This window comes from Leptosomus discolor, chromosome 1 (assembly GCF_034619465.1).
Source record: "Leptosomus discolor isolate bLepDis1 chromosome 1, bLepDis1.hap2, whole genome shotgun sequence".
NCBI lineage: Eukaryota > Metazoa > Chordata > Aves > Leptosomiformes > Leptosomidae > Leptosomus > Leptosomus discolor.
In genome coordinates, this window is record NC_141391.1 from 152978222 (window position 1) to 153000238 (window position 22017).

The window sequence follows — 22017 nt, forward strand, 5'->3', positions numbered from 1 at the left end:
CCAGAGGAGACGGATGGATTTCCTGTGGCTCCAGCCTGGCTTTTCTGGGAATGGATAAGCAGGACAGCAGTCAAGTTATGAGGGCACGTGGTTATGAAAGAACAACCAAAGCACCAACAGAGCATCTTCCCTGATTAAGATAATGAATATTAAGGGGTTGTAGCTGGACCTTGCACAAGTGGGCTTGTCTCTGGGTGGATGGGCTGGTAGGCTTTTGTTTGTTTGCCATGATCACCGCTGTATAAAGTAAGTAGGATTGGTGTTTGTGTTTTAAGAAAAGCTAATAAGGAAAAAACATTCAGAGCTGATACCACCAGGTTTATTTTCAGCCAGGAAATGGCTCTTGCAGATCTCATTCACTGTTGTTTCTGCATAAAGGGCGAACTGCAGACATGTCCCCTCTTGTGTATTCAAACATCTTTTCCATGCATCACCTCCCAGGAAGACTGTATTTCTTTCTTACCTGTGCATTATTGACTTTCAATATATCTTGTAGCCTTACACTTTTAATAATTTTGTGCCTTACTCAGGCCAGACACATGCATTTTGACTATCCTCGGCACAAAAATAGCCTGAAGGCAAATTCAGGCGTGTATTGCATCTTCAACTAAGTTAAGAAATACCTTATAAGATTCAGGGACTGCAGTGGTTATACCCACCAGCACAGTGCCATCATAGAAAAGTCACCATCCCTCAGCTTTCTGCACTTGCCCTTGATTCAAGGACATTAAACCTCATAGTTACTGTGAAAAAATGAATGCAAGAATTTGCATTGGAATAAAGTTCTGTAACGCAAGAACATTTCCAACCTTCTTACACTGCAAGAGTTACCCTGGGAGGCTCTTTTCCGGTAAGGTACAGACAGCTGGCTACAAGAAGCATCTTACTTGGTGCCAGATCAGACTTTAGAAGCTCTGTTCCAGTCTATGGACTAATTTGACTTGCTCTTTTCAACTGCTTATGTGAGGGACAAGTTTCTGAGCCCTTAAGTGCTATGCTTTTTTTTTATTATTTTTTTTTTTTGTGGAACTGGTCTTGTCTAGATATCAAGAGGCATCAAAGACCTGTTTGTCTGCAAACCTGGGCCTAATGCATCACTGTTGACCTCACCTGAACTGTATCTAGTATGTATTTGCCTCATTGTCCACAAACTGCTACTAAAAATTGCTAAGTGTTGCTATTTAACCATTTCCATACTGGCATGCTAAGTCAAAGGAGAAAACGCTCAGACAAACCCTAAACACAGACTCCACACTGCCCTCTTTCATTCAGTAAAATTGAGCAAATTTTCTTGTCTTCAGTGTGCAACCTGCACTTAACAACAACCCGTTTGTGAGCTTTAGCTGTTAATGGAAATAGTGATAAAACCAATACTTTTTCTGAAAAGGCTCTGCTCTGTAGGCAGGGAAATACTCCAGTAACCCCTGTAATTAAGACCTTTCTCCTTTGCTTTGGAACATATGGCACAATGGGATAAATAAGCAGGAAGAAGGGCTAAATAAGCAGGAAGGAAGCTTTGTTTCTTGCTGTGACCAAGGTATTGTTTTCGCCTTGTGTTTTTCCTATGACTGTATAAATTCAAAAGTGTCCCAAACCAACCATGGTTTGCCTTCTGTGAGGTAAGAGATTGACTCTCAATAAATGCTATCATGCACGTTTTAGCTGGGCACGCTAATCGTGTTCTAAACCCGTCTTCTTTATGGGCAAGATAAAGGTATATGTGCAGTGCAAGATAATCTTATCCAAAAAAAGCCCTGCCTACAAAGCAACAAAATAACCTGAGGCAGCTACCAGCAGACTGCACGTAGTTCACGTACATTCTGAATAAACATTATCTGTCAAATAAGTGGTCTTTAAAAAAAAAAAGCCCCAAAATTAACCGAAATGGAGTATCTCTATATGTGATTTCCTTTTAGAACTACTAACAGTATAATGCTGATGTCTAGACAGTCCATAATCTTCCATTCCAGGGGGAAAAAAAAAGGAAATTTTTTGCCTTACCCTCAGAACATTGTATTTCATAGGTGAGTCATTTTCTAATGTTATGGAAATGATAAAGATCATCTGGATAAGTGAGGACTAGTGATTCCTGTTGCTGCCTCAGTGGTGCTGCCATCTGTTCAGCTCCCTGCATACTTGGTGAGATAATTTAACCAGTCTGTTCTTATAGTGTGCATTAATCTTATTCATATGAGACACAAAATACTATGGAAATAAATTGTCTTTGCAATAAGTCTTTTTTTAAAAAAAAAAAAACAACAAACAAACATGTTTTACAGATTTCCTACCTCATTATATAAATATATGGATTGTTTTAACTGGAAATCAAATTTTTGCACTGTTTTAACTGTGCTCTAAGTTCTTAAGGTGTGCAATTGTACAAATTTCCTATGATTAGGTGAGATTTTTTTTCCCTAATGGGGAAGTTGAGGCACAGAGGCTGAGATCCTAGTTTTTAATAACTGGCTGCCCTCTTGCATTTGTTGGTTCCTCTGGCACTTGGTGATCTATGTGAGAAGATGGAGGAAGTTTGTGTTGCATCCTAAAGATCAGAAATTCCTCGGACTCTTGTAACCACAATTCTGACTGAAATGTACTGTTTTCCCTAACAGAGGTTCAAATATTGTGATCTTTTTTCCAGTGCTCTTGATATTCAAGAGCTTTTTAACGGTGCTAGTATGAATGTATTAGGTTCTTCTTCATATCCTGCAAAAGAAGACCCAGACTCTGTCATGTATCAGATGTCTTCCATGTCTATTTTGCGTGCTTAAACAGAGAAAATACTAGCAACTTTCTGCATTTTCCCTGGTGGAGTATTTAAAGAACCTACCATCCTTTCTGGTTTGCTATTAAATTATAGGGTGTTACAACTGGCTTTCTCTTTAAAGAAAGGTTTTTTCACTTTCAGAAATCCCTTCTTCTGTGTCGACTCTTCTCTCCCATTTCCCAGTTACTCTCAAAGCTGTGTACTGGTGCTAAATCCAAGTTTCTAATTGAGATTCTAAGCAGGAAAAATTGCATCATTGGCTTTTGTTCTCCCCTGAAAGCCCATATTAATGGAGACTGCCTTATATAAAGCAATCCCCTTTCACCTTTGAAAACAAAGAAGAGTTCCTGTCTGAAACACGTGCTGGGGCATTTCAGTGTTTTCAAAGAGCCATAGTGAGCCAGGAGATGCTTTATCCAGAGCCTTGACTGTCCTTCTTATCAGCGTAATCCACAATCAGCACCAGTTTTGGTGGGACGAAACATGTGGTACAGTCAGAAGTAGCTCCATCTCTGAGCTGTTTCCCAGCGCTGGAAGAAGGGAAGCCTTTGGGTTTTGCCTAGAGCCTGGCAGAGAGCTGGTGCTTGACCTCAAGGCCACTGCAAGAAAATAGGTGCGCCACAGGCTGATGTATGCTTTGCAGTCTGCTGCTGTCTTACCTACCCCTTCCAGTCCCACACTTGCCCGAAATGTGGCATCCTATTCAAAGCTCACCAAACCGACAGTATTTTAAAGTTTCCCATCCAGATTCTTTCCCTGACTACCCTGGATTTGGATGAGACTGAGCATTTCTGTAGAAGAGAAAGGGGGGGCGATGCTTGGGCCTGTGGCATGGGGTGTCTCTTACCACGGTCTATTACACCCGAGTAAAATGTGTGGTGGCAATTTTGTAGTAGGAAAAATGTAAGATTCAGGTGTGATTAGTCAAGCTCTGACTAACCTTGACTTACTACCCTTCATTTCAAGCAACCATTCAGGGCCTTGTCGAACATAAAAGACAAGACCTTTTTCTACATTAGCTGATAAGTGTTAAAATCCTCATGCTAACAGTTACATTGGTAACAACTGATGAGGCTGAACTCACCCAAGTAACATGCAAGGATATTATGACTGACTTTCTCCATTGTATGCTTTTAATATGGGGTAATTAACACACACTAGCTAATATATGTTAAAATATGCATTTTCACCTAGGGGGGTCTGCACTGTGGAGACAAAAATTCATGTCCATGGTGGTTCACCAGCCTCCCCTTCTGCCAAGCTAAAAGCCCTGTGTATCACAACTGTTTTACTGACATTTGGGTTTTCTTTTTCAAAATGATGCTTTGATTTCATTTGTTTTTTCTTAATTAGGTGTTTCCTATGAATATGAGAATATGGTCTGAAAATACAGGGGGATCTTGGGAGAAAATTTTGATTAAAAAAAAAGAAAAAAGACTTTGGTTGCTGGAAGGCATCCTCAGGTTCATAAAGCTTCAGAGGAAAACAGTATTAGACACCCGTCTATCCCTCTCTCAAAAGAAAGAGAAATAGCACAGTGGCGTAGACTGCTGCTGTTGGTTTCTGTTTCTGACTTTTGTCATTGAGATACGATACTTTCTTTTTTTTTAGCAAATAAATAAATAGCTTCAAACATTTGTCACTGGGGTACTAATGCATTTTGTAATGAACTTTGACAAATTCTGCCCCTCAACTCTGCCCTCGTGAGACCCCACCTGCGGTGCTGCATCCAGCTCTGGAGCCCCCAACACAAGAAAGACACGGAGCTGCTGGAGCGAGCCCAGAGGAAGGCATCCAAGATGGTCAGAGGGTTGGAACACCTTTCCTACGAGGACAGGCTGAGAGAGTTGGGCTTGTTCAGCCTGGAAAAGAGAAGGCTCTGGGGAGACCTCATAGTGGCCTTCCAGTACCTGGAGGGGGCCCACAAGAAGGCTGGGGAGGGACTTTTTACAAGGCCCTGCAGTGATAGGACGAGGGGTAATGGTTGGAAGCTGGGAGAGGGCAGGTTTAGACTAGCGACAAGGAAGAAGTTCTTTACCCTGAGGGTGGTGAGACACTGGCACAGAGGAAGTTGTGGATGCTCCATCCCTGGCAGTGTTCAAGGCCAGGTTGGACAGAGCCTTGAGCAACCTGATCTAGTGGAAGGTGTCCCTGCCATGGCAGGAGGGTTGGAACTGGGTGATCTTTGAGGTCCCTTCCAACCCAAACCATTCTGTGCTTCTATGAAATGAGCAGCCTGCAAGATTAGCAATCTTCTTTTATATTATTTTCTTGCCACTTTGAGTTTAGCTATTATACTTCACATTTGTATGTCTTCTATTAACCACTGTTTAACCCAAATGGCAGATATTTGAGAGAACCTAATATTTGTTGCAAGTTCAGCACACTCATGCCTCTTGTTGAAGAAATAGGGAATAAGAAGTAAGGGTTGGAGGGGCAGAAGAAACATTTTGGCAGCCTTCAGGGGGGAGAAAAAGGACCACAAATGGCAGAAGACAGAAAACATGAATTGGTGGTGTTAGGCAGGGCGTAATGTTTTTATTGCTGAGTTTAGAACAAGTCAGGGCAGGAAAAGCTTTCAGTACAATGTTTACATTTGAGGAAAATGGTTGAAAAAGATTAACTGAGCTTTCTCTGGGTCACCCAAACACTTCTGCAAGGGAATGAGCAGAAAGAAAATCAAAGTCTGTTTGGGAGAGGAACATTTAGTTTTGTTTGAAATCCATCTCTCTGCCAGGAGCACACCTACTCTTAAGTATGTAGTTTACTGAGTAAAGCAATTTTTAAATATGAGACCAACTTGGTCAGGGTCAAACAGCAGCCCTTTAGAATAGTGCTAAAGCAGCTCCAGTCCCTTAATGAGGCTGACTGAGGAAAATCCTTAGGCTTTACGCTACATTTATTCATAAGAGGAAACAGAAAACCTCCCTGTTAGAAGATGCAGTTATGATACCATAGTGTGTGAGGCTTAAACCAAAGAGTACGTCTGAATTCTGTCTAGATGCTTCTGAAACTCAACTAACATGATCTCTGAGGAGCTCAGAGTGTGGGGGAAAAAGATTTAGGATTCAGAGGCTGATGTCTTATGCATCCTTTTGTTGCTATGTGAGAGCTGTTTCTAAAAGCTTCCCATTTAGTGATGGTAGCTGGAAAGGTCCACAGGGAAGCTGGTTGTTCCTACTCTCTCAGGACCAAGGCCAGAAATTGACTTTTCACTTTAACTTGAGGCTTTGAATTGCACCCAGAAAGCAATCCATACCTTATGGAAACTCAGGGATTTTGACTTAGTACCTTCCACACCATTAACATCTCTGATTCGTCATGGGGATGTTTTTTTCCTACAGCAGCTCAACTCTCTTGACTGTGCTTGCTGCAGCTACACCGCTCCTACAGCAGACACCAAAGTGCTGCAAAACAATACCTGCCACACTCTGGAACACCAAAATGGGTAACATTTTAAATTCGTGTACTGGGGCAGTTTGGCCACTGGATCACAAGGAGCCTCCATCAGCAGAGGCAGGACGAGGGCAAAGAACAGACAGATGTGGCTGCAGGGTTCATTTTTCATGCTCACGATTGCAGTCTTTCACAAGAAGTACTTGTACTGTGTACAAGCTGAAGAAAAGTTACCTCTGCCACAGAAACTTCCGTGTGACCAAGGGTGAGAGATAGAGGCTGTTAAACAAGTGTGCAGACTCTGACAGCGGCATGCACTGCCAAAAGTTGTGATTACACCAGAAGTTCTATTTGCTTTTTTTTTTTACCCATTCTGCCACTGTATTTGGCCATGTCCTACATTATGCTACATGAAGAGAGTGGTACAAGTGTGTAGGTGTGATGCATATCCCATGTCCCATATATATGTTTGTACGTAGGCACACAAGATCAGGAAGATGCAAAGTTGATCCTCTCTGGTTGAGGTGCTGTGTGAACTCAACCTCAGTATAATAGGAGCCCAAAGAATTGTTAGCAGCCTGGGTCATCTTCCCTGTATTCACTGGTAGCAATATTTCAATGGTGAAAAACATGAGAATGGTCCACAAATGTGTAGGTATGATGCAGAATATATTGATCACTTAACAAAGGGGAGTTCATAAATCTCATCTTATTCCTGTTACTTGTCTGAATTCTGACCTAGTTCAAGTGAGACGTTGTTTTTCCTTCCTGAAGATGGTTGTCGTTTTACTAGATTGATTATTCTGCTGCATTTTTTTTTGCAACGTATAACTGAATTCAGTTGTGGTGTATCAAGCTGTTGGGCATACAATAGAATAATAACTGAAAAACTTGCATTTAAATAGTTATTTGCTGAAACTGATACTGGATTTCATTAGTAATGATGTTACATCAAGGTCTTGGTTGAGTACTTTAAAAACAGAGGAAATTTAAGAACGCTGTAATGATCTTGGAGCCATCCTCTAATGTTTTGTTATATTTTATACTAAAAATCAGTTAGAAAAAAAACCAAAAAGAGTATGAGCTATCAATCAGCAGTGGCCTGCTGGGATGTTAGAAAGCAGAGGGATCAATTAAGACTTTGGACTGCAATCCTTCACTGCCATGTTTCTTATCAGTAGCTGGAGATTTACAGTCCAGCACTCCAATGTTATACATGGGTGCCCTTGCACCTCGGGAGGATCACTGCCAAGGGCTAGATGGAGAGCCTGTAATGCTGCCAGCATCTCCCACGGGCAGCTGAGCCTGCCAGGAGTGGGCAGGGTGGCCAGTCTGGCACTCCTGTTTTGCCCAGCTGTCACTGGCAGGCTCGAAGGCTTGAGCAAAGGCTGAGTTCAGAATATGGAAGCACTGATACTGAGGTGGTTAAGACTTAGGCGAACATGTCTTTGAAATAAAATGTTTTCCCCTCTACTTCTCACACGGGCATGTTTTTCTAGATTTCCATAAATCTAGAAAAAGAGTAGTTCTTTCTTTATCAAGGTCCTTGAGCAGAACTTCAGCAATGACAAGCAAACTGCTTCCCTGCCTTGCTGAACTTGCGACTTTGCAGCCCAGCTCCAAAAGCTGCTAAGTCCCTTTGCTCACGTGTGCTCTAACGATCAGCAAGATCTCTCTCTATTTGCCATGAGATACTGTCCTCCTTGTGCCTCAAGGTTTTCATAGAAAATGATCAATGCTTTAGTGAATATTATCTTTAGGTTGCTAAAGGGCTGTTTTAAGTTGTTTTTTTTTTTGGTGGGTGTTCCTAGTTCAGTTTCTTTAACTGTATCTTGTTAATAATTCAATAATCCATTTCAGCAGAAGTCTCATATTATCAGACCAACACCCTTCATGAGCTGGATGTGGAAGTCTAGTAGAAACAAGTGGTGAAAGGAAAACAACAGTGGTTTTAAAGTGGAATACAAAAGAATGGAAAAAAATGGATTTAAGCATGATTTTAATATCCAAAGTCAAACAAACCCATAATTTGACTGATATTTTACTTGCTGAGTAAATATGGCATTTTCTTCTGTTTGGATGCATTGCAGGCAGTGGATAATATTCAGTGTTTATTCAATTTCTAAAAGAATAATTTAATTCTAAAGCTCTGCTGCCATGAGCAACATGCTTGAGTAACTCTCACAGAGATTATGGCATTAATAGTCAGCCCTTGCACTGTATTCTTATGGCATGTATTACATTTATGTTTCTGTCCTGCGTGCCAAGCAGGAAGAATCTTGTTTGCTCAGCCTTTTAAGACAGAAAACTGTCAATGTAAAAATTAGTACCCTTGACTGTAATATATATGTATAAAAAGTAAATCTGTGAAATTTGCAGTCTGTATTAAAATAAACAAAGGAAAGGTCAGATTATAAAAGCCAAGGCAGTGTTTAAACCAATTTATATTGAACAGTCAAGAGCACTACAGTGTTACAGAGGCAGGTACAGGTATTTTCCCTGTCCATATCAATAAATTCAAGTAACCTTTACACAGATTACTTTATCAAATCTTCTACATAGACATTTGTATTCATGAATCACCATGTGTGCTGTAACGAATAAAAATTATGTGTAGAATTCAGTCCTAAAGGATGTAGTTTACAGACAGATGAGGTACTTATCTTCAGCTGTATTTGCCACCTAAGTCACTCAAATACATTACCTAAAATAAAAATGCGAAGTCTTTGAGAAAAAAAGGCATTAGTCATCAAGCCATTTTCATCTTTTTAATATTAATCAATTCCTGTTTCTGAACTGATGTTTCTACTCATGCCACAGAAGAATAAATGGGGGTGGGTGGGTGTTCTGCACACAAGGTCAAATAAGCTGTAGAATGCTGTGCTGCTTCTTGCAGCAGATGGGTAATGTTACATGGGTTTTAATTATTGAAATTAGTAGTGACTTTGAGGAAATACTCTCTCTTAATAATGACAGAATTGGCCACATGATAGCATTTGAATTTTGTGGCACAGATGTGTTTATTTAAAGATGCAATGTCTCTGTCCTGGAGAAGGAGAATTTCTGAAGTTTAACTTCCTTGTTGCTCCTCCTTTCATAGCATCCTTTTATACCATATTGATATTTTTCAAGGGGAACTTGAAATAGGCTGTTGTCATTGGGAGGGCGGTGGGTGCAGATTCACAAAGAGCTTTTGAACACCTCTGCAGCTGACAATCTGCAAGAATAATTTTGATGAGGGAAGCTCTGCTACGAGCACAGGCTTACAGAGCTCCTTTGATGCTGAGCTCTTGCAGCTCCTCTGCAGCACAGTAAAGAATGTCCCAGATGACTACTTGAAATAGATTTGTACCTGTGAATAGTTTCTTTGTATCCTTTAGCTATTTATTCACACTACTTTCTAAAAAGTATGACCGGTTTCTTCTTTGTTTCTTTCAATATATTTCTCCTCTCCCAATCCACTGTGAGGAACTGGGTACTAGAGGGAATGTGGAGTGTTAATTGGGGTCTCCTATTCTTTTTCCCACGACGTCTAGTTACCGTTGTCGTCATCGCCCATCTCCCTACATTTCTGCTGTATGTCATGCAAGGACAGTTAATGAGTTTACTTTGTGGCAGAAGCTAACTGGTATCCTCACTTCTCACATGCTTTTCTGTTTGTGGAGGAGAGAGACGTGGCTGAAGATGGGTACAGTGGGTAAATGGAAATCTCCTGCAGAGAGGAACAGATGCATTTATTTTCCTGCCTTTTGTGGGTAGGTGAAGGAATACTGTTTTCTGCTTGCAGTGTGAAAGACTTGGGTTCAGATTAGACAATAAAAGAAGTTTCTGGCAAAGGCAAAAGTGAACTCAGGAAACAAGTTTCTGGGATGGATCTGTCATTGCAAGTGTTTAAGAAGAGATTAGACAGATGCCCAGACATAGATGTAGTTACTCCTATCCTGAGAAAGACAAATGGACTAGATGCTGCTATGGGGCCCCTTTGAGATCCATTTTTCTATTATTTTTATGATCTTTTGTGAGCTGAGGATGGAGATTAATTGCATGTCTGATTAATTTGAACTCAACCCCCTACTAATTTAGATGCACTGTCCTGAGGACCAAATTTATTAGTACAGCTGCCCAGCCCTGGGTCTGTGTGTTGACAAGCTCTCAGCTTCCTCAGCTCCAACACAGCACTGCAGCACAGTCCTCCCACAGCAGGAGAAGGCAGAGATACTTGCTCACAGACATCAATATTGCAACTTCTAGCTGGTATTTACGAGACCAAAGATTGGCTCAGCATGCATTGGAAAATGAGAGCTTGGATAGTATTGTAACGCAGTGCAGGGTGGAGAAGCCAAGCTGAGACCCTGGCCTGGCACTTGCATCCCTCAACAGCGTGGCTTGATTAGTGGTGTAAGGTGCATAAGGAATGTAGGATTGAGTGAGCAGTGAGCTGTAATTAAAATATCTCCAAGTCCCAAGTAAGGGAGGCAGTTGCCATGGTGAATGGAAAGCTTACAAGGAGTGTAGCTCTGTGCCTGGAACATAGGAGAATGGAGTTGCTGCCCAGCACGCTCCAAGACGGGTTATCACAGGGAGCTCTGAAACCATCCTGACATCAAAAATTAGAGTAAGAGAGCAGAAAGTAATACAAAAGCAAGCAGTCAATAAACAGGGACATAGTTTTCCATGCCAACCAAGCATAATGGGTCTAAAATAGTCAAGCTTACGCCTCTTATTTAGGTGCTTTGGTGTCTTTCCTCCTTTCCATCCCCAGGAATTCACTTGCTGCTCCCTGCTCCCCAACATTTAGTGCATACAGTGAAATCTTAGTCCTGCTGGAGGCTATATATATTTTACAATTTACATTGGTGGGGCTGCGTTTCCACCTCTGGAACTTGGAATAAATCATGTAGTTGTTGCTGAGCAGCAAGCATATCCAAAACAGAAATGGCATGTTTTCCTGTTCCCTACCTCCTGCTAGCGCCAATGTCTGTATGTCCACCCTGTCAGCAGTGACAGCGCACATAAATACCATCAAAACTAACTGTTTGTTTGTTTTCTGGGGTGGCTTGCTGCCCCTGATCTGGCTGACAATGTGAAAGCTAGCGCTGGCCCAAGGGAGGGTCAGGACTTGGGAGCAGCAGTTGTAGGACTGCTGAGCTTAAACTGATCACAGACCCACACCCTGTTAGCCCAACTTCTCCTTTCTTGGTTAGCTGGTGCCCCTTTGGGTCTAGAAGGAAATTCAGCACTTTGCACCTGACAGATGGCCTCTCAAAAGAGATGTGTATAACTGGCAGATGCCTCTCCCAAGTGATCAGTTAGGTTTTAAACCTAGCTCTTGGTTTCTTGATGAGCTTGAAAAGGCCTGTGTGACTCCTCCATCAAAAAGCCTGCCTTGAGGCATTGTCATGTAGAATCACTGCTGTTGGCTTCCTGTGTTACCGATAGAAAGCAACAACCTTCATAACAAAGGTTGTAATTGGGGAAAAAAGATATAAATTGCCGTTCAGTCCAAAATGCCCCAGAACTCCCTCTCTTTTTTTTTTTTTTTTTTTTTTTTCCTGAGCTAATCTGGCAAAAGCAATTTGGGTTTGGTATCTTTATAACAGTCCCCAGTCAGCCATGGAATAATTGGTGATGTAGAGTGGGCAACAGCTGCACTTCAGAGAGTTCAGTCCCAAGCGTTCGCTACTCAGGCAATGTTTAGTGCAGTGGGAATAATGAGGATGCAGCAAAATAATTCAGCTAAAGCATGAGGTTAAGAGGCAGTGCCCTGTCCACCCCTGGCTGTACGCTCCTGCCCTGTGCTCTTCACCCTGATCAGAGTGCAGGGGTCTTGGTGAGACCATCTTACTCCCACAGAAATAGGGTTGGGCAGCTGACAGCAACAGTATAGCATGGAGGAAGCTGGTGAAGGGTCTAGAGCACGTCTTATGAAGAGCAGCTGTGGGAACTGGGTTTGCTTAGTTTGGAGAAAAGGAGGCTGAAGGGAGACCTTGTCGCTCTCTACAACTACCTGGAAGGAGGTTGTAGTGAGGTGGGTGTCAGTCTCTTCTCCCAAATTAACAAGTGACAGCACAAGAGGAAATGTCCTCAAGCTACACCAGGGGAGGTTTAGATTGGACATTAGGAAAAATCTCATCCCCAAAAGGGTTGTCAAGCACTGGAACAGGGTGCCCAGGGAAGTGGTGGCATCACCATACCTGGAGGTATTTAAAAGATGTGTAGATGTGGTGCTTAGGGACACGGTTTAGTGGTGGACATGGCTGTGCTGAGTTAATGGTTGGACTCGGTGATCTCAAGGGTCTTCTCCAACCTAAGTGATTCTATGATTCTGTAAGTGGGAGTGGGACTGGCCTTTAGGCTGTATCTGGCCCTTGGGTGGACATGGTTTTGTCTTTTGGTACCTGTAGAAATTGAAGGCCAGATAAGGCCTGAGCGGACTGTGGGAAGACTTTTGAGGAGAGTGCTGCATTTGCAAGATATTATTTTCAACCTGCTCCAAGGCACGCATGTGTCATCATCTTTCTTTTGCCCAGACAGTGTGATATTTAGAAATAAATCCTCCCACTTCTTAGAAATGTTTAATGCCACTAGAGATGTAGGAAACAGATGAGTAGCAGAGTTTTAAGTTTAAACAAAATTACATCCACAATATCCTTCTAATGGCAAAACTTTTTCCAGCAAATTGATATTTTGGTATTTGCAATGATCATATGTTGTCATTCAACAGATATGCAGAAGGATTGTATTAACTGAACTGTGCTATAACCCTGGAGTCTGAATTTCCTCTCATGTTGTTTTAATGCAATTTAGATCAGTAAAGTTTCTCTTCCTTTGAAGGAATGAGTAAGGAATATTACAGCAGTGTTTGTTACAGAGTGCCAATATTAATTGTAATTAATATATAATTAATATATAAATATATGATTGATATATAATGAATGCATTAATTGCTATAAATGCAGTCAAATAAAACCATTATTTTTCAGATAAATACGTGTGATTAGAGATTTGTAGTTTGTCAGTTTATAAAGAAGTCATTATAGTGTTATGTGACCATGATACTCAGCAGGAAAATGAAATACCTGAACAACCAGAACATTACTTAGTTCTATCTTTTTATAAGTACTTATATAAAAATGTCAATAAAATACATATTTTATAGGGATTTATATGTAGCAGGATTTACAATGTTACATATTAGAGGTTTCAAACTCTTCCATAACTACACAAATAGGCCATTTAATTGCCCTTGATAGAAATTCTCCTGACTTCTTTAGATTCTTTAGACTTCTTTAGCGATTCCAATTAGATGTGTTTAGCATTTCAGATGATTGAGTTGTTAGATATACTGTAAATGCTTTATTTAAGAGCCATTACTAGTGAAGGAACTTGAAATATACATTATCTTGATCTGACTTCTATTCAATATGCTATAGCTAATATATGGCTCTTTTCATCCATGTTTGCGATAGTGCTGTCATCCTGTAAGTAAATCCATGGGAAGGAAAGATTATAGGTACTTATGTTACTTCACAGATGTATTTTCAAAAGTATATCTTGTGCACAAAAGCACATCTGCCTTTTTCTGGTTTTGAGGCAATGAATAATATATCAAAAGCTAAGGAATGTCAGAATCCTACATAATCTCACAAGTTAGCAGTTTCTGGTTTTGGACAATAGGAGCTGTATTCGTGCTCTTAAAGTGGTATGCTAATACCACTGGTTAGATTTGATACGATATCATGAACTCTAATAATGCCACTTGAATGAAAATTTTTGAAGAATAAGATCCAATAAATTCAGATTAGAAAGGACGATGCAGGCTTTTAACATTGAGTAAAAAGAATCTTTGAAATAATTTATTTTGGGATATAGAGATACCTGTGTACTGAAAAGGGAAGCAAAAATGGTTCTGCAAGAAACGCTCCATCCCTGCTTAGCTAGGGATCTGCCACATATATGAATCAGGAGGATCAGGCTGCAAACTCTGCAAAAGGGTCAGACCATGTCGTACTAGGTCATCCACAAAATCCCATTCTTCCCTTCTTTGGGGACTTAAAACAGGTGATGGTAAATAAAAGATAAAGGTCATTGCTCTTCTATTCCCCCTTTCGTCTACTCTTCTCTCAACTTCCCTTACCCCTTCAGAATGAAAAAATCAGGACCTGCTGGGGCAAGCTGGCTATCTCTGCAGACCAACCGGTGCTGCCTGGCCGCCTCCTCCCCTGGTGTGGCAAGTCTCTTTCTGAGTCTTTACCTTGTACTATTTTCCTCTCTGAATTCTTCTGTCAGTAGAAAGAAAGAGGGGTATCTTTCCAGTGGTGTCCTGCTACATCGTGCTGTTGAGAAGAATCGTTTGCACGATGCAGAATTTGGTTTTCCGTTGTTTATGAAAAACAAAAAATATACCCATAATTCACTTTACAGGCTTCTAAAGAGGAGATAAAATTGGGCTTTAACATTTCTAAGAGTATATCTGTATATTCTAAAAGTAATGAATCAAAGATACTTTAGGATTTTGTTATTTTTTCCTCATTAATTTATCATGAATTTATTTATACTTGCACATTGCCAAGTAGATACAGACAATATATTTAAAAAGAAGCCAAAATAATTTATAAGCAGGGTTAATTTTGTGATGGAATGATCCTGAAGGAAGTCCCAAACCTGTTTTTGGCCGAATTTGTGCTAGTAGTGCTTCCTCATGTGAAGTTAGCATGTTTGTAATTAAATTTGAACCCCAGTTAAACTGTATCTTCTATGATATGCTTATTATTATTCTTCATAAAGAATACACCTTTTATTTTCCTCTGCAGACTAAAGTAAACATGACATACAAATTTACAGTGAGACTTGTCAACAAAAACATGAGATCATGGATATTAGCCTGAGCATAAACTTTTTATCACATTCAATTTACTGCTAGTGCAATAAAACTGTCATCAGATTGAATGGGATTTTATACTGCATCAGCTATAATACAAAGCCATTAAATTGGAAGTATGTAAATTTTCCATTGTTCTCTTACTCATGAGTTATGAAAATTAGAAAGTTATGCACAGCATCATGCTGTGGCTTGCATATTCCAACAGGTAAGTAGTAATTTAGTTATGGTAGTTTGGGGCATATAATTAATTTCTGATTATAAGGCTGTTTTGCCGTGTGAAAAATAGTATGTTTTACTGTAGTAAGGACCTGAAATCTTTTAATGAAAATCTGTGTGAAAAAATATAGGAAAAGAGCCCAAACACTAGTTCCCCAATTTTGTTCGGGATAAAAAAACAGTAGGAAAAACCTCCAGAAATAAATTCCCCTCCTTTATGTATTCCAAGATAGGGGAGAACCAAAAATAGTTAATGAAACAGCATTCACTTTAAAAAGAAGGCTTCAAAACACCACCAGTTTCCAGAAAGTTCAGTTTATGGCTCTACAGTTCAGGAAATCAAGAGCCACCAGAGCTCACTTCTCGTCTTGGAGATGAGAATACCCAGTTTCGGGTCATTGTCCCTTGCCCAGTTTCTTCTCCTTAGGTATATTGATAGGACACAAGGCTGTAACAAGTGGGTTCCTTGGGCAACACTGGGGGTGTTCTGGCAAAAAAATGACCCTGCCTATATTTTTTTCATAGTTTTTTCTCATTTTCAACATCAGACATTTCTGTTCTTTCAATTTAAAGTACTTTCTCGCTTGCAATGATTTGATATTACGCAATGTATTACAGTGTATCTACACACACAGTTAATACAATGTGCTCTGTATGCAGCATATGGAATACAGTGTTTTAAAAGTCTACACTGAATCAAAAGAGAATAATATATTCATATATATTGCATTTCATGTTGGTAAGAAGTACGAAAGTTTATTATTTAAAATTTATATTCCACTGATGCTCAGAGACCTGTCAGGATTGAAGTGATGGTTGTACGATACAGATATGGTCCTTGCTCCCATAAAACCTAGAGATGTCTTTCACTTCTTAGATGTGGCAAATCTGAAAAAATATCTAAGTACTAGTGGGTGGGTGACCTGAACAGACTTTATCTCGACTGAGCCTTCTGTTTTTCATTTCTCATGAAATGTTATGTGTAGGTTCATTAGATGCGCTATGTGACTGACATCTTCCACAATTAGTGCTCATGTATAATTAGATGCAATGCTGACAAGGACTCTGTTGTTTTCTATAGTTTCACAGAAAGGCCTTTTCCTTCTTCTTTGGCACTGATCCATTCAAACCGTTGCACCATGTTCAGCTGGTGACTGGGATTGAAAATAATTTCCAGCCATCAAAACATTGCTCATGTATCATTAGCTCCACCTCTTGGATTGATTTGGTTTTTACAGATCCAGTAGTTCATGGGGCAATCCTCTCTGGAAATGTAAAAAGTCCTGAGGCAGTGCCCTAGTAAAAGCATCTGGCTCAATTGCTCTATCCTGCAAGTTTAATGTTCAGTGCTTGATTACCAGTAAAGATTAATTACAAATTATTCTAGTAATTGTTTGGGTTACATTGTCCTCTTGTGGCTCGTACAGATAACTGCCCTGCTGACTCCTTTTGCCTTGTGTTTTAAATCCTCTTGTACTGTTTTCATACAAGTCCAAGTCACCTCAGAAGAGGACTGATGTGATGGCCAAATTTAAAGTTTACGTCTTACTGCCACTGTATCTGGACAGCAAGATCTATCTTCTGTAACTGTGTATTGTCTGCTTAAGAAATACATATGTAAAACAGTTCAAAAAAACAATAGAGAGTTCTGAGCAGGTACTGTATTAATCAGAGCATTTGACGGAAACATACACCTTGCTTACTGACAGTAACAAAGAATAAACTCAGCTTGAATTTTTTTCTAATAGGTTAAAGACTAGTTAACTTCCACAAAATGTGCAGAGATCTCATACAAATGAAAACAAAACAGCCCTCCAGCAGTCCTGTGGCTACTCACTCATCAACCTCGGTAACGCCAGGCTTTTACCTTGTAACGTCGCAGCATCACCTTTCATAGGAAGCAGTGAAAGCACTGGAGCGCTTAGCAGCTGGATGTTTGCCAGCATCATGCAGATGTTTTCAAATAGGAGGGATCTGGGAGCATGGGAAATAAAGCCACAGTGTTCACAGTGACAAAATGCACATTTTACCTTCCTTTGGAAAGGTGATACCATGTTCTCTAATGTGCTGTGTTTGTTTTGCCCCTGTGGCAGAGCAGTAGGATTGCTTCCAGCGGGGGCCTTGGCCCTGGTCATGGGAAGCATGGCAGGCAGCGCTGCAGCAGGCGTGGCAGACAGGATGCTCCGGCTGGCAAGTCTTCCCTTTTCATACTGTTTCTTCCTTGACCAAATGCAATGAGTAATGAGGAGTAGAGGTTGCTCTGCAGAGATAGTTTCTGCGTGTGTAAGAGGGGGAGGAGAAGTGCTATAAATGCTTCTGTTTATACCTCTGAGATTATGTAGGAGCAGTTACAAGTGGCAAAGGAATGTGGTTTCTGTCTTCTTAAAGAAATGGTGGTGCACTCCAGCAAAATGATAGCTCACGGGGTTTTTTTGCCATTTGCAGTAATAGGAAAGCCAAAGGACTACCCTGACCTTACAGAGTTAATGTGAGAGGCTTTTTCAAAGTAGTGTGCCTTGTACTCTTTTAGGGAAAGAATACATCAGGATTCAATAAAAAAAATCTTTGCTCAGGTCCTCCATCTCCGGCCACCTTTTTTGTTCCTCCCTTTTCCGAGAGGCCTTCCTTTCAACCAGCAGTGTGGCTGTGCATTGGATGGATGACAGACCGTTGCTATTCATTCCCTGGGCTGATCATCCTTCCAAACACCAGGAGAGTTGCAGAGTAGCTTAATTACACTTGACACAGCAGAGTCGTGCATTTGGTGGTGTCTATGTGCTGCCTCAGACTTGCACATATACCCACACCTAGCAAGCAGCAATAACTGCCACAGCTGAGAACATGCTGACAGAAACCAAACATATAAAGGCAGGCCTGAGGTATAAAATGCCTTCACCTTGTGAAATCATCTGCGGTGCCATTCTTCCCGTTTACTCGGAGTTTTATTAGGCAGTGATGGATGCGGGAATATTTTCAGGGAGTTGCTTTTATCTAGTGCTCTGTGACTCTTCTGCTGCCAGGTATCTTTCAAACCAAAGTCGTACCTTCAGATAAGAAATCATGTAGGAGCCTTATTTCTTCTTGATTAGCTGCCAGGAGGGGGGAAGGTGATGATTTTTGTTTTTCTTCAACAAAAAGGCTTCATTTTAATAAGTGATTTTGTTACTTTGCATCAACATATTTTTTCCTGCTTTGCAATATTATTTTTCAAGGGTTTATAATTGTTTATTTAACCTTGGTGCTAAGCAAAGTCCTGTTTATCCTCAATTCAGAACATGGGGTTTTATCTTTTACGTACCAGAGGGTGAGTTGTACAGATTGATCTATTCAGAGCTCACTGACTACAATTTCTGCTTTAATGATTTTTTAAACATTTGACTTTTCCAGGTAGCTAATAGGCCAGTGATTATCCTCTCTCCACACTGGAATCTTCTACAGAAACTCATTACTGCCTTCCAGGTGTGCTCTTTCTGACACCCCAGCAGCAAGGGGGCTCTGCCCCATCATTAGGGTTACAGTAGTGCTTCCCTCCACCAGCTGCTGTGGCAGTGCTCAGGTCCCTCCTGCAGGCAAGAAGGTGATAGGACCATTTACACCTGTTCCTATTAATCAGGAAAATGCAGGCTTCTCCTCAAAGTAGAGGAGAGGTTGCTCCTACATATGTGTTGTTCACTGTTCTCTTCCAGCTGTGTGTTAACTCCATCTTCCCCTAGTGCATTTTACATCAGGGTTATGTCAGCAGAGTCTTTCTAGACTAATCTGAGCCTTGATATCAAACTCAGAGCTGGAATCCAATGGAAGAAATTTTTGGTGAAACTGATCCCTCGTGACCTCTCTCATAAGGCTGTTTGGGAACCGTAGATGCTAATGGGAAAAATAAAGTGGTGAGCTTGTGTGTTCTCAGACTTGCAGGGTGTAATCCTTGCTCAGCACAGCAATGCATTCGTCATGTTTTTGACGAGTGCTTTACAGCCACCTGCCTGGCAGGTCCCTCTCATCTACCTGTGTGCCTCTCTAGTGCCTGCCTGCAGATACAAACACGTGACTGCACCTTGCTCAGTAACAGATGTCTTTACAGAACAGATGCTGTTACTCATTGCTTTTCTGTATGGATGCAGAAAGCATCCTTCGGTGGCAAACAGGTGGTAATTTCATTTAAATCCAACTGTATCATAGAGCAACAAAACTAATGAGATGATAAAGCCTTGCCAGGTTTTCCATTTCAATAAGCATTGAATCTTGAAACCATTTTAATCAAGCTTCCTTATCAGATGATCTTGTTTCTGCATTGCCAGAACACACTTGAAATTACCGCTGGGCCTCAGATTAAAAGGTGATGCTGTTTTGATTTGCACTGTGAAATCATTTCTATTTGAGGATTAGTTTTTTGTTTGGCCTTTTCTAAAGGCAATGTTCATCATTAAAGTGCCATGAATGGTAATGTACTTGCACTTTCTCTCATCAGAATAATGAAATGGTGGAACTGCAGAGGATACGAATGAAAGATGAAATTCGAGAATACAAGTTTCGAGAGGCGAGACTCCTACAGGACTACACTGAGCTTGAAGAAGAAAATATCACTTTACAGAAATTGGTGTCCACACTGAAACAGAACCAAGTAAGCATCAAAGGATTCTAGGCACTGTGTTGAAAAATGACACCATTTTCTCAAATTTCCGTAATGTGATCCTGCAGAGCACTTTGACAGAAGTTTCTTTGTATGGGTTTTTTTTTTTCATTTGGGTTTTTGCTAATCACTTACTCTGAAACAGTGTTCTTGGCAGTTTTTGACATATTTACCTCAGTTTTAGGAAAATCCTGGTGGAATATTTTGTTGCAGAACTTTGGAATAACACAGTAATTATTAAAATAGAATTGCATCTTTTTGCTTCCCGCTTTTCCTCTCCTCCCTCTCTGCACACTGAACTCAATGCCCAGAGGCATTCCTCTCAGTTTGTTTCCTGCACACCCTTTTCTCTTCTGAAGTGGAGAAAAGAGGAAATAATCTTCTCCCTGGTCTCCTTTTTTTTTCTGCTCCTCCGGTTTTCCCGTACTGGTGTTGCTCTCTTCTCAGCCGTGCTAACCCACAAGTTTGGCAATCTTCAAAAATAAGTGAAGGGATGTCAGATGTTCCTAGTTTGTGATGGCAAACCAATACACTGTAATTCACAGTGCAGTGCTGATTGTACCCTGAAGAACCACCATAAATGACAGCGCCAGTGCATGCAGATGCAAGCAGTCGTGGGGTCTGTTCTCTCCCCCTTAAAAAAGCACAGCTTCCTTTGCTGCTTAAATATACCGCTGAGGAAGCAATCAAGAACTCAGTTGTCCTTTAAATTGAACAAAAGAGCTTTGTTCTCACATCAGAAGAGTTTACTTGCTGTGATACATATTTAAGTATCCAAGTTGGATGATGCAACACTTTGTGCCTTTTAGACACTGCCCAGACCAGCATAACATGGCACTCCCGTAACACCATTTCTTTAAGTGCTAACAGACGGTACCAGCACTGTGTTGCACTCCTGGTTTATGTCCTAGCCTACGGCCTGTCTCAGTTAGGGCTTTTAACAAATAGCCAAGACTGTCACAGTTTCTAATGGCAGCCTGGTAACAAAACTGCCTTATTCCTGCAGGAATATGCCATACTATTTCAACTATCTTTTACTTCTATTTTACTGGTCTAGCACAAACACAATTGAAACATTTAAAACAACAGAGCTGTGCCACAGGGCATATGCAAGAAATAGAAACAGGTACATCGTTTCCTTATTTATGAAGATACCTAGACTTCCACACTGCTGAAACTGAATTTATAGCAGATCATCTTTTTGTCAGAGTTATTTACCAAGCCAGCAAATTCACCCTTTGAGGCATGGATTTTTTCCTCACCAACCTCATAGGAGGCATTTTCGCACTATCAGGAAATTAAAGACCCCTTTATGGACTGTCCTTGTTTCCCCCAGAAGAAATTTTCTTTGCAAATGTTTATATTTGTCATAATATTTCATTCTTAATGAAAACGAATGCCAGAGGTCTGTGGAGAGAAAAAGCGTTCCACATTTTGAATGGTTTTAGAAATCAGTCGTTTTGCATCACATGTCCATACACTTGTGATCCCTAAAAAAACTTTGATCTACAAGATAAAATTTCAAGAGCATTTTATACTTTAATACTTTAATTTACAAAACTGTATGTTACAAGACGTAGTGCTAAACTGCCATTATCTAGGTTGGTTTTTTTTTCCTTGCTTTTGTAAGCAACAATCTACGAAATGGTAACCATATAGATATATAGACCTCTGGTGTTCATATGGATTTAAAACTGAAAAAGGGTTTTTCATGTCCTTAAGTTATAAATGGAGCTTGGTTGGATTTCGTTATTTTTCAGATGGACCTGTCCCTTCAGTCAGAGAAGATAACAAGTTCCTAAATGTAGATTTGAAAATATAATGGATTTTCTTTTTCTATTTAAGAATTCCCAGTATGATTTTCGAACTTTCTTTGTTTGATATGTTTCCGTTTCCTGGGTTTGAAGATTAGTGCTTTGGTTTTCAGGTTTGCCTTTCCAAAGGTTTATGAGTACAAGACTTTAGACAGGTTGATAAATACTCTACTCCAGTAGGAATGGTGGGTATTTCTATTTTCACCAGATCCTTGTTATAATTTGTTTAAATATCTATATATGTCAAATAAAAATATACTCTAGACAATGCCTTGAAATTGCAGATAGTAATGTGTAATAATGCATTTGAATT

At 40.4% G+C, this 22017-nt stretch overlaps 1 protein-coding gene across 5 annotated transcripts in view; it reads left to right on the forward strand.

Annotated features, from left to right (window-relative positions):
• Positions 1-22017, forward strand: part of BICD1 (BICD cargo adaptor 1) — a 180177-nt gene that overhangs the window by 113393 nt on the left and 44767 nt on the right. For all 5 annotated transcript variants that reach the window (XM_086467579.1, XM_086467568.1, XM_086467598.1 and 2 more), the window contains exon 3: positions 19729-19881. In XM_086467579.1, the coding sequence (XP_086323705.1) occupies positions 19729-19881 (153 nt within the window). The remainder of the gene's footprint in view (positions 1-19728; positions 19882-22017) is intronic.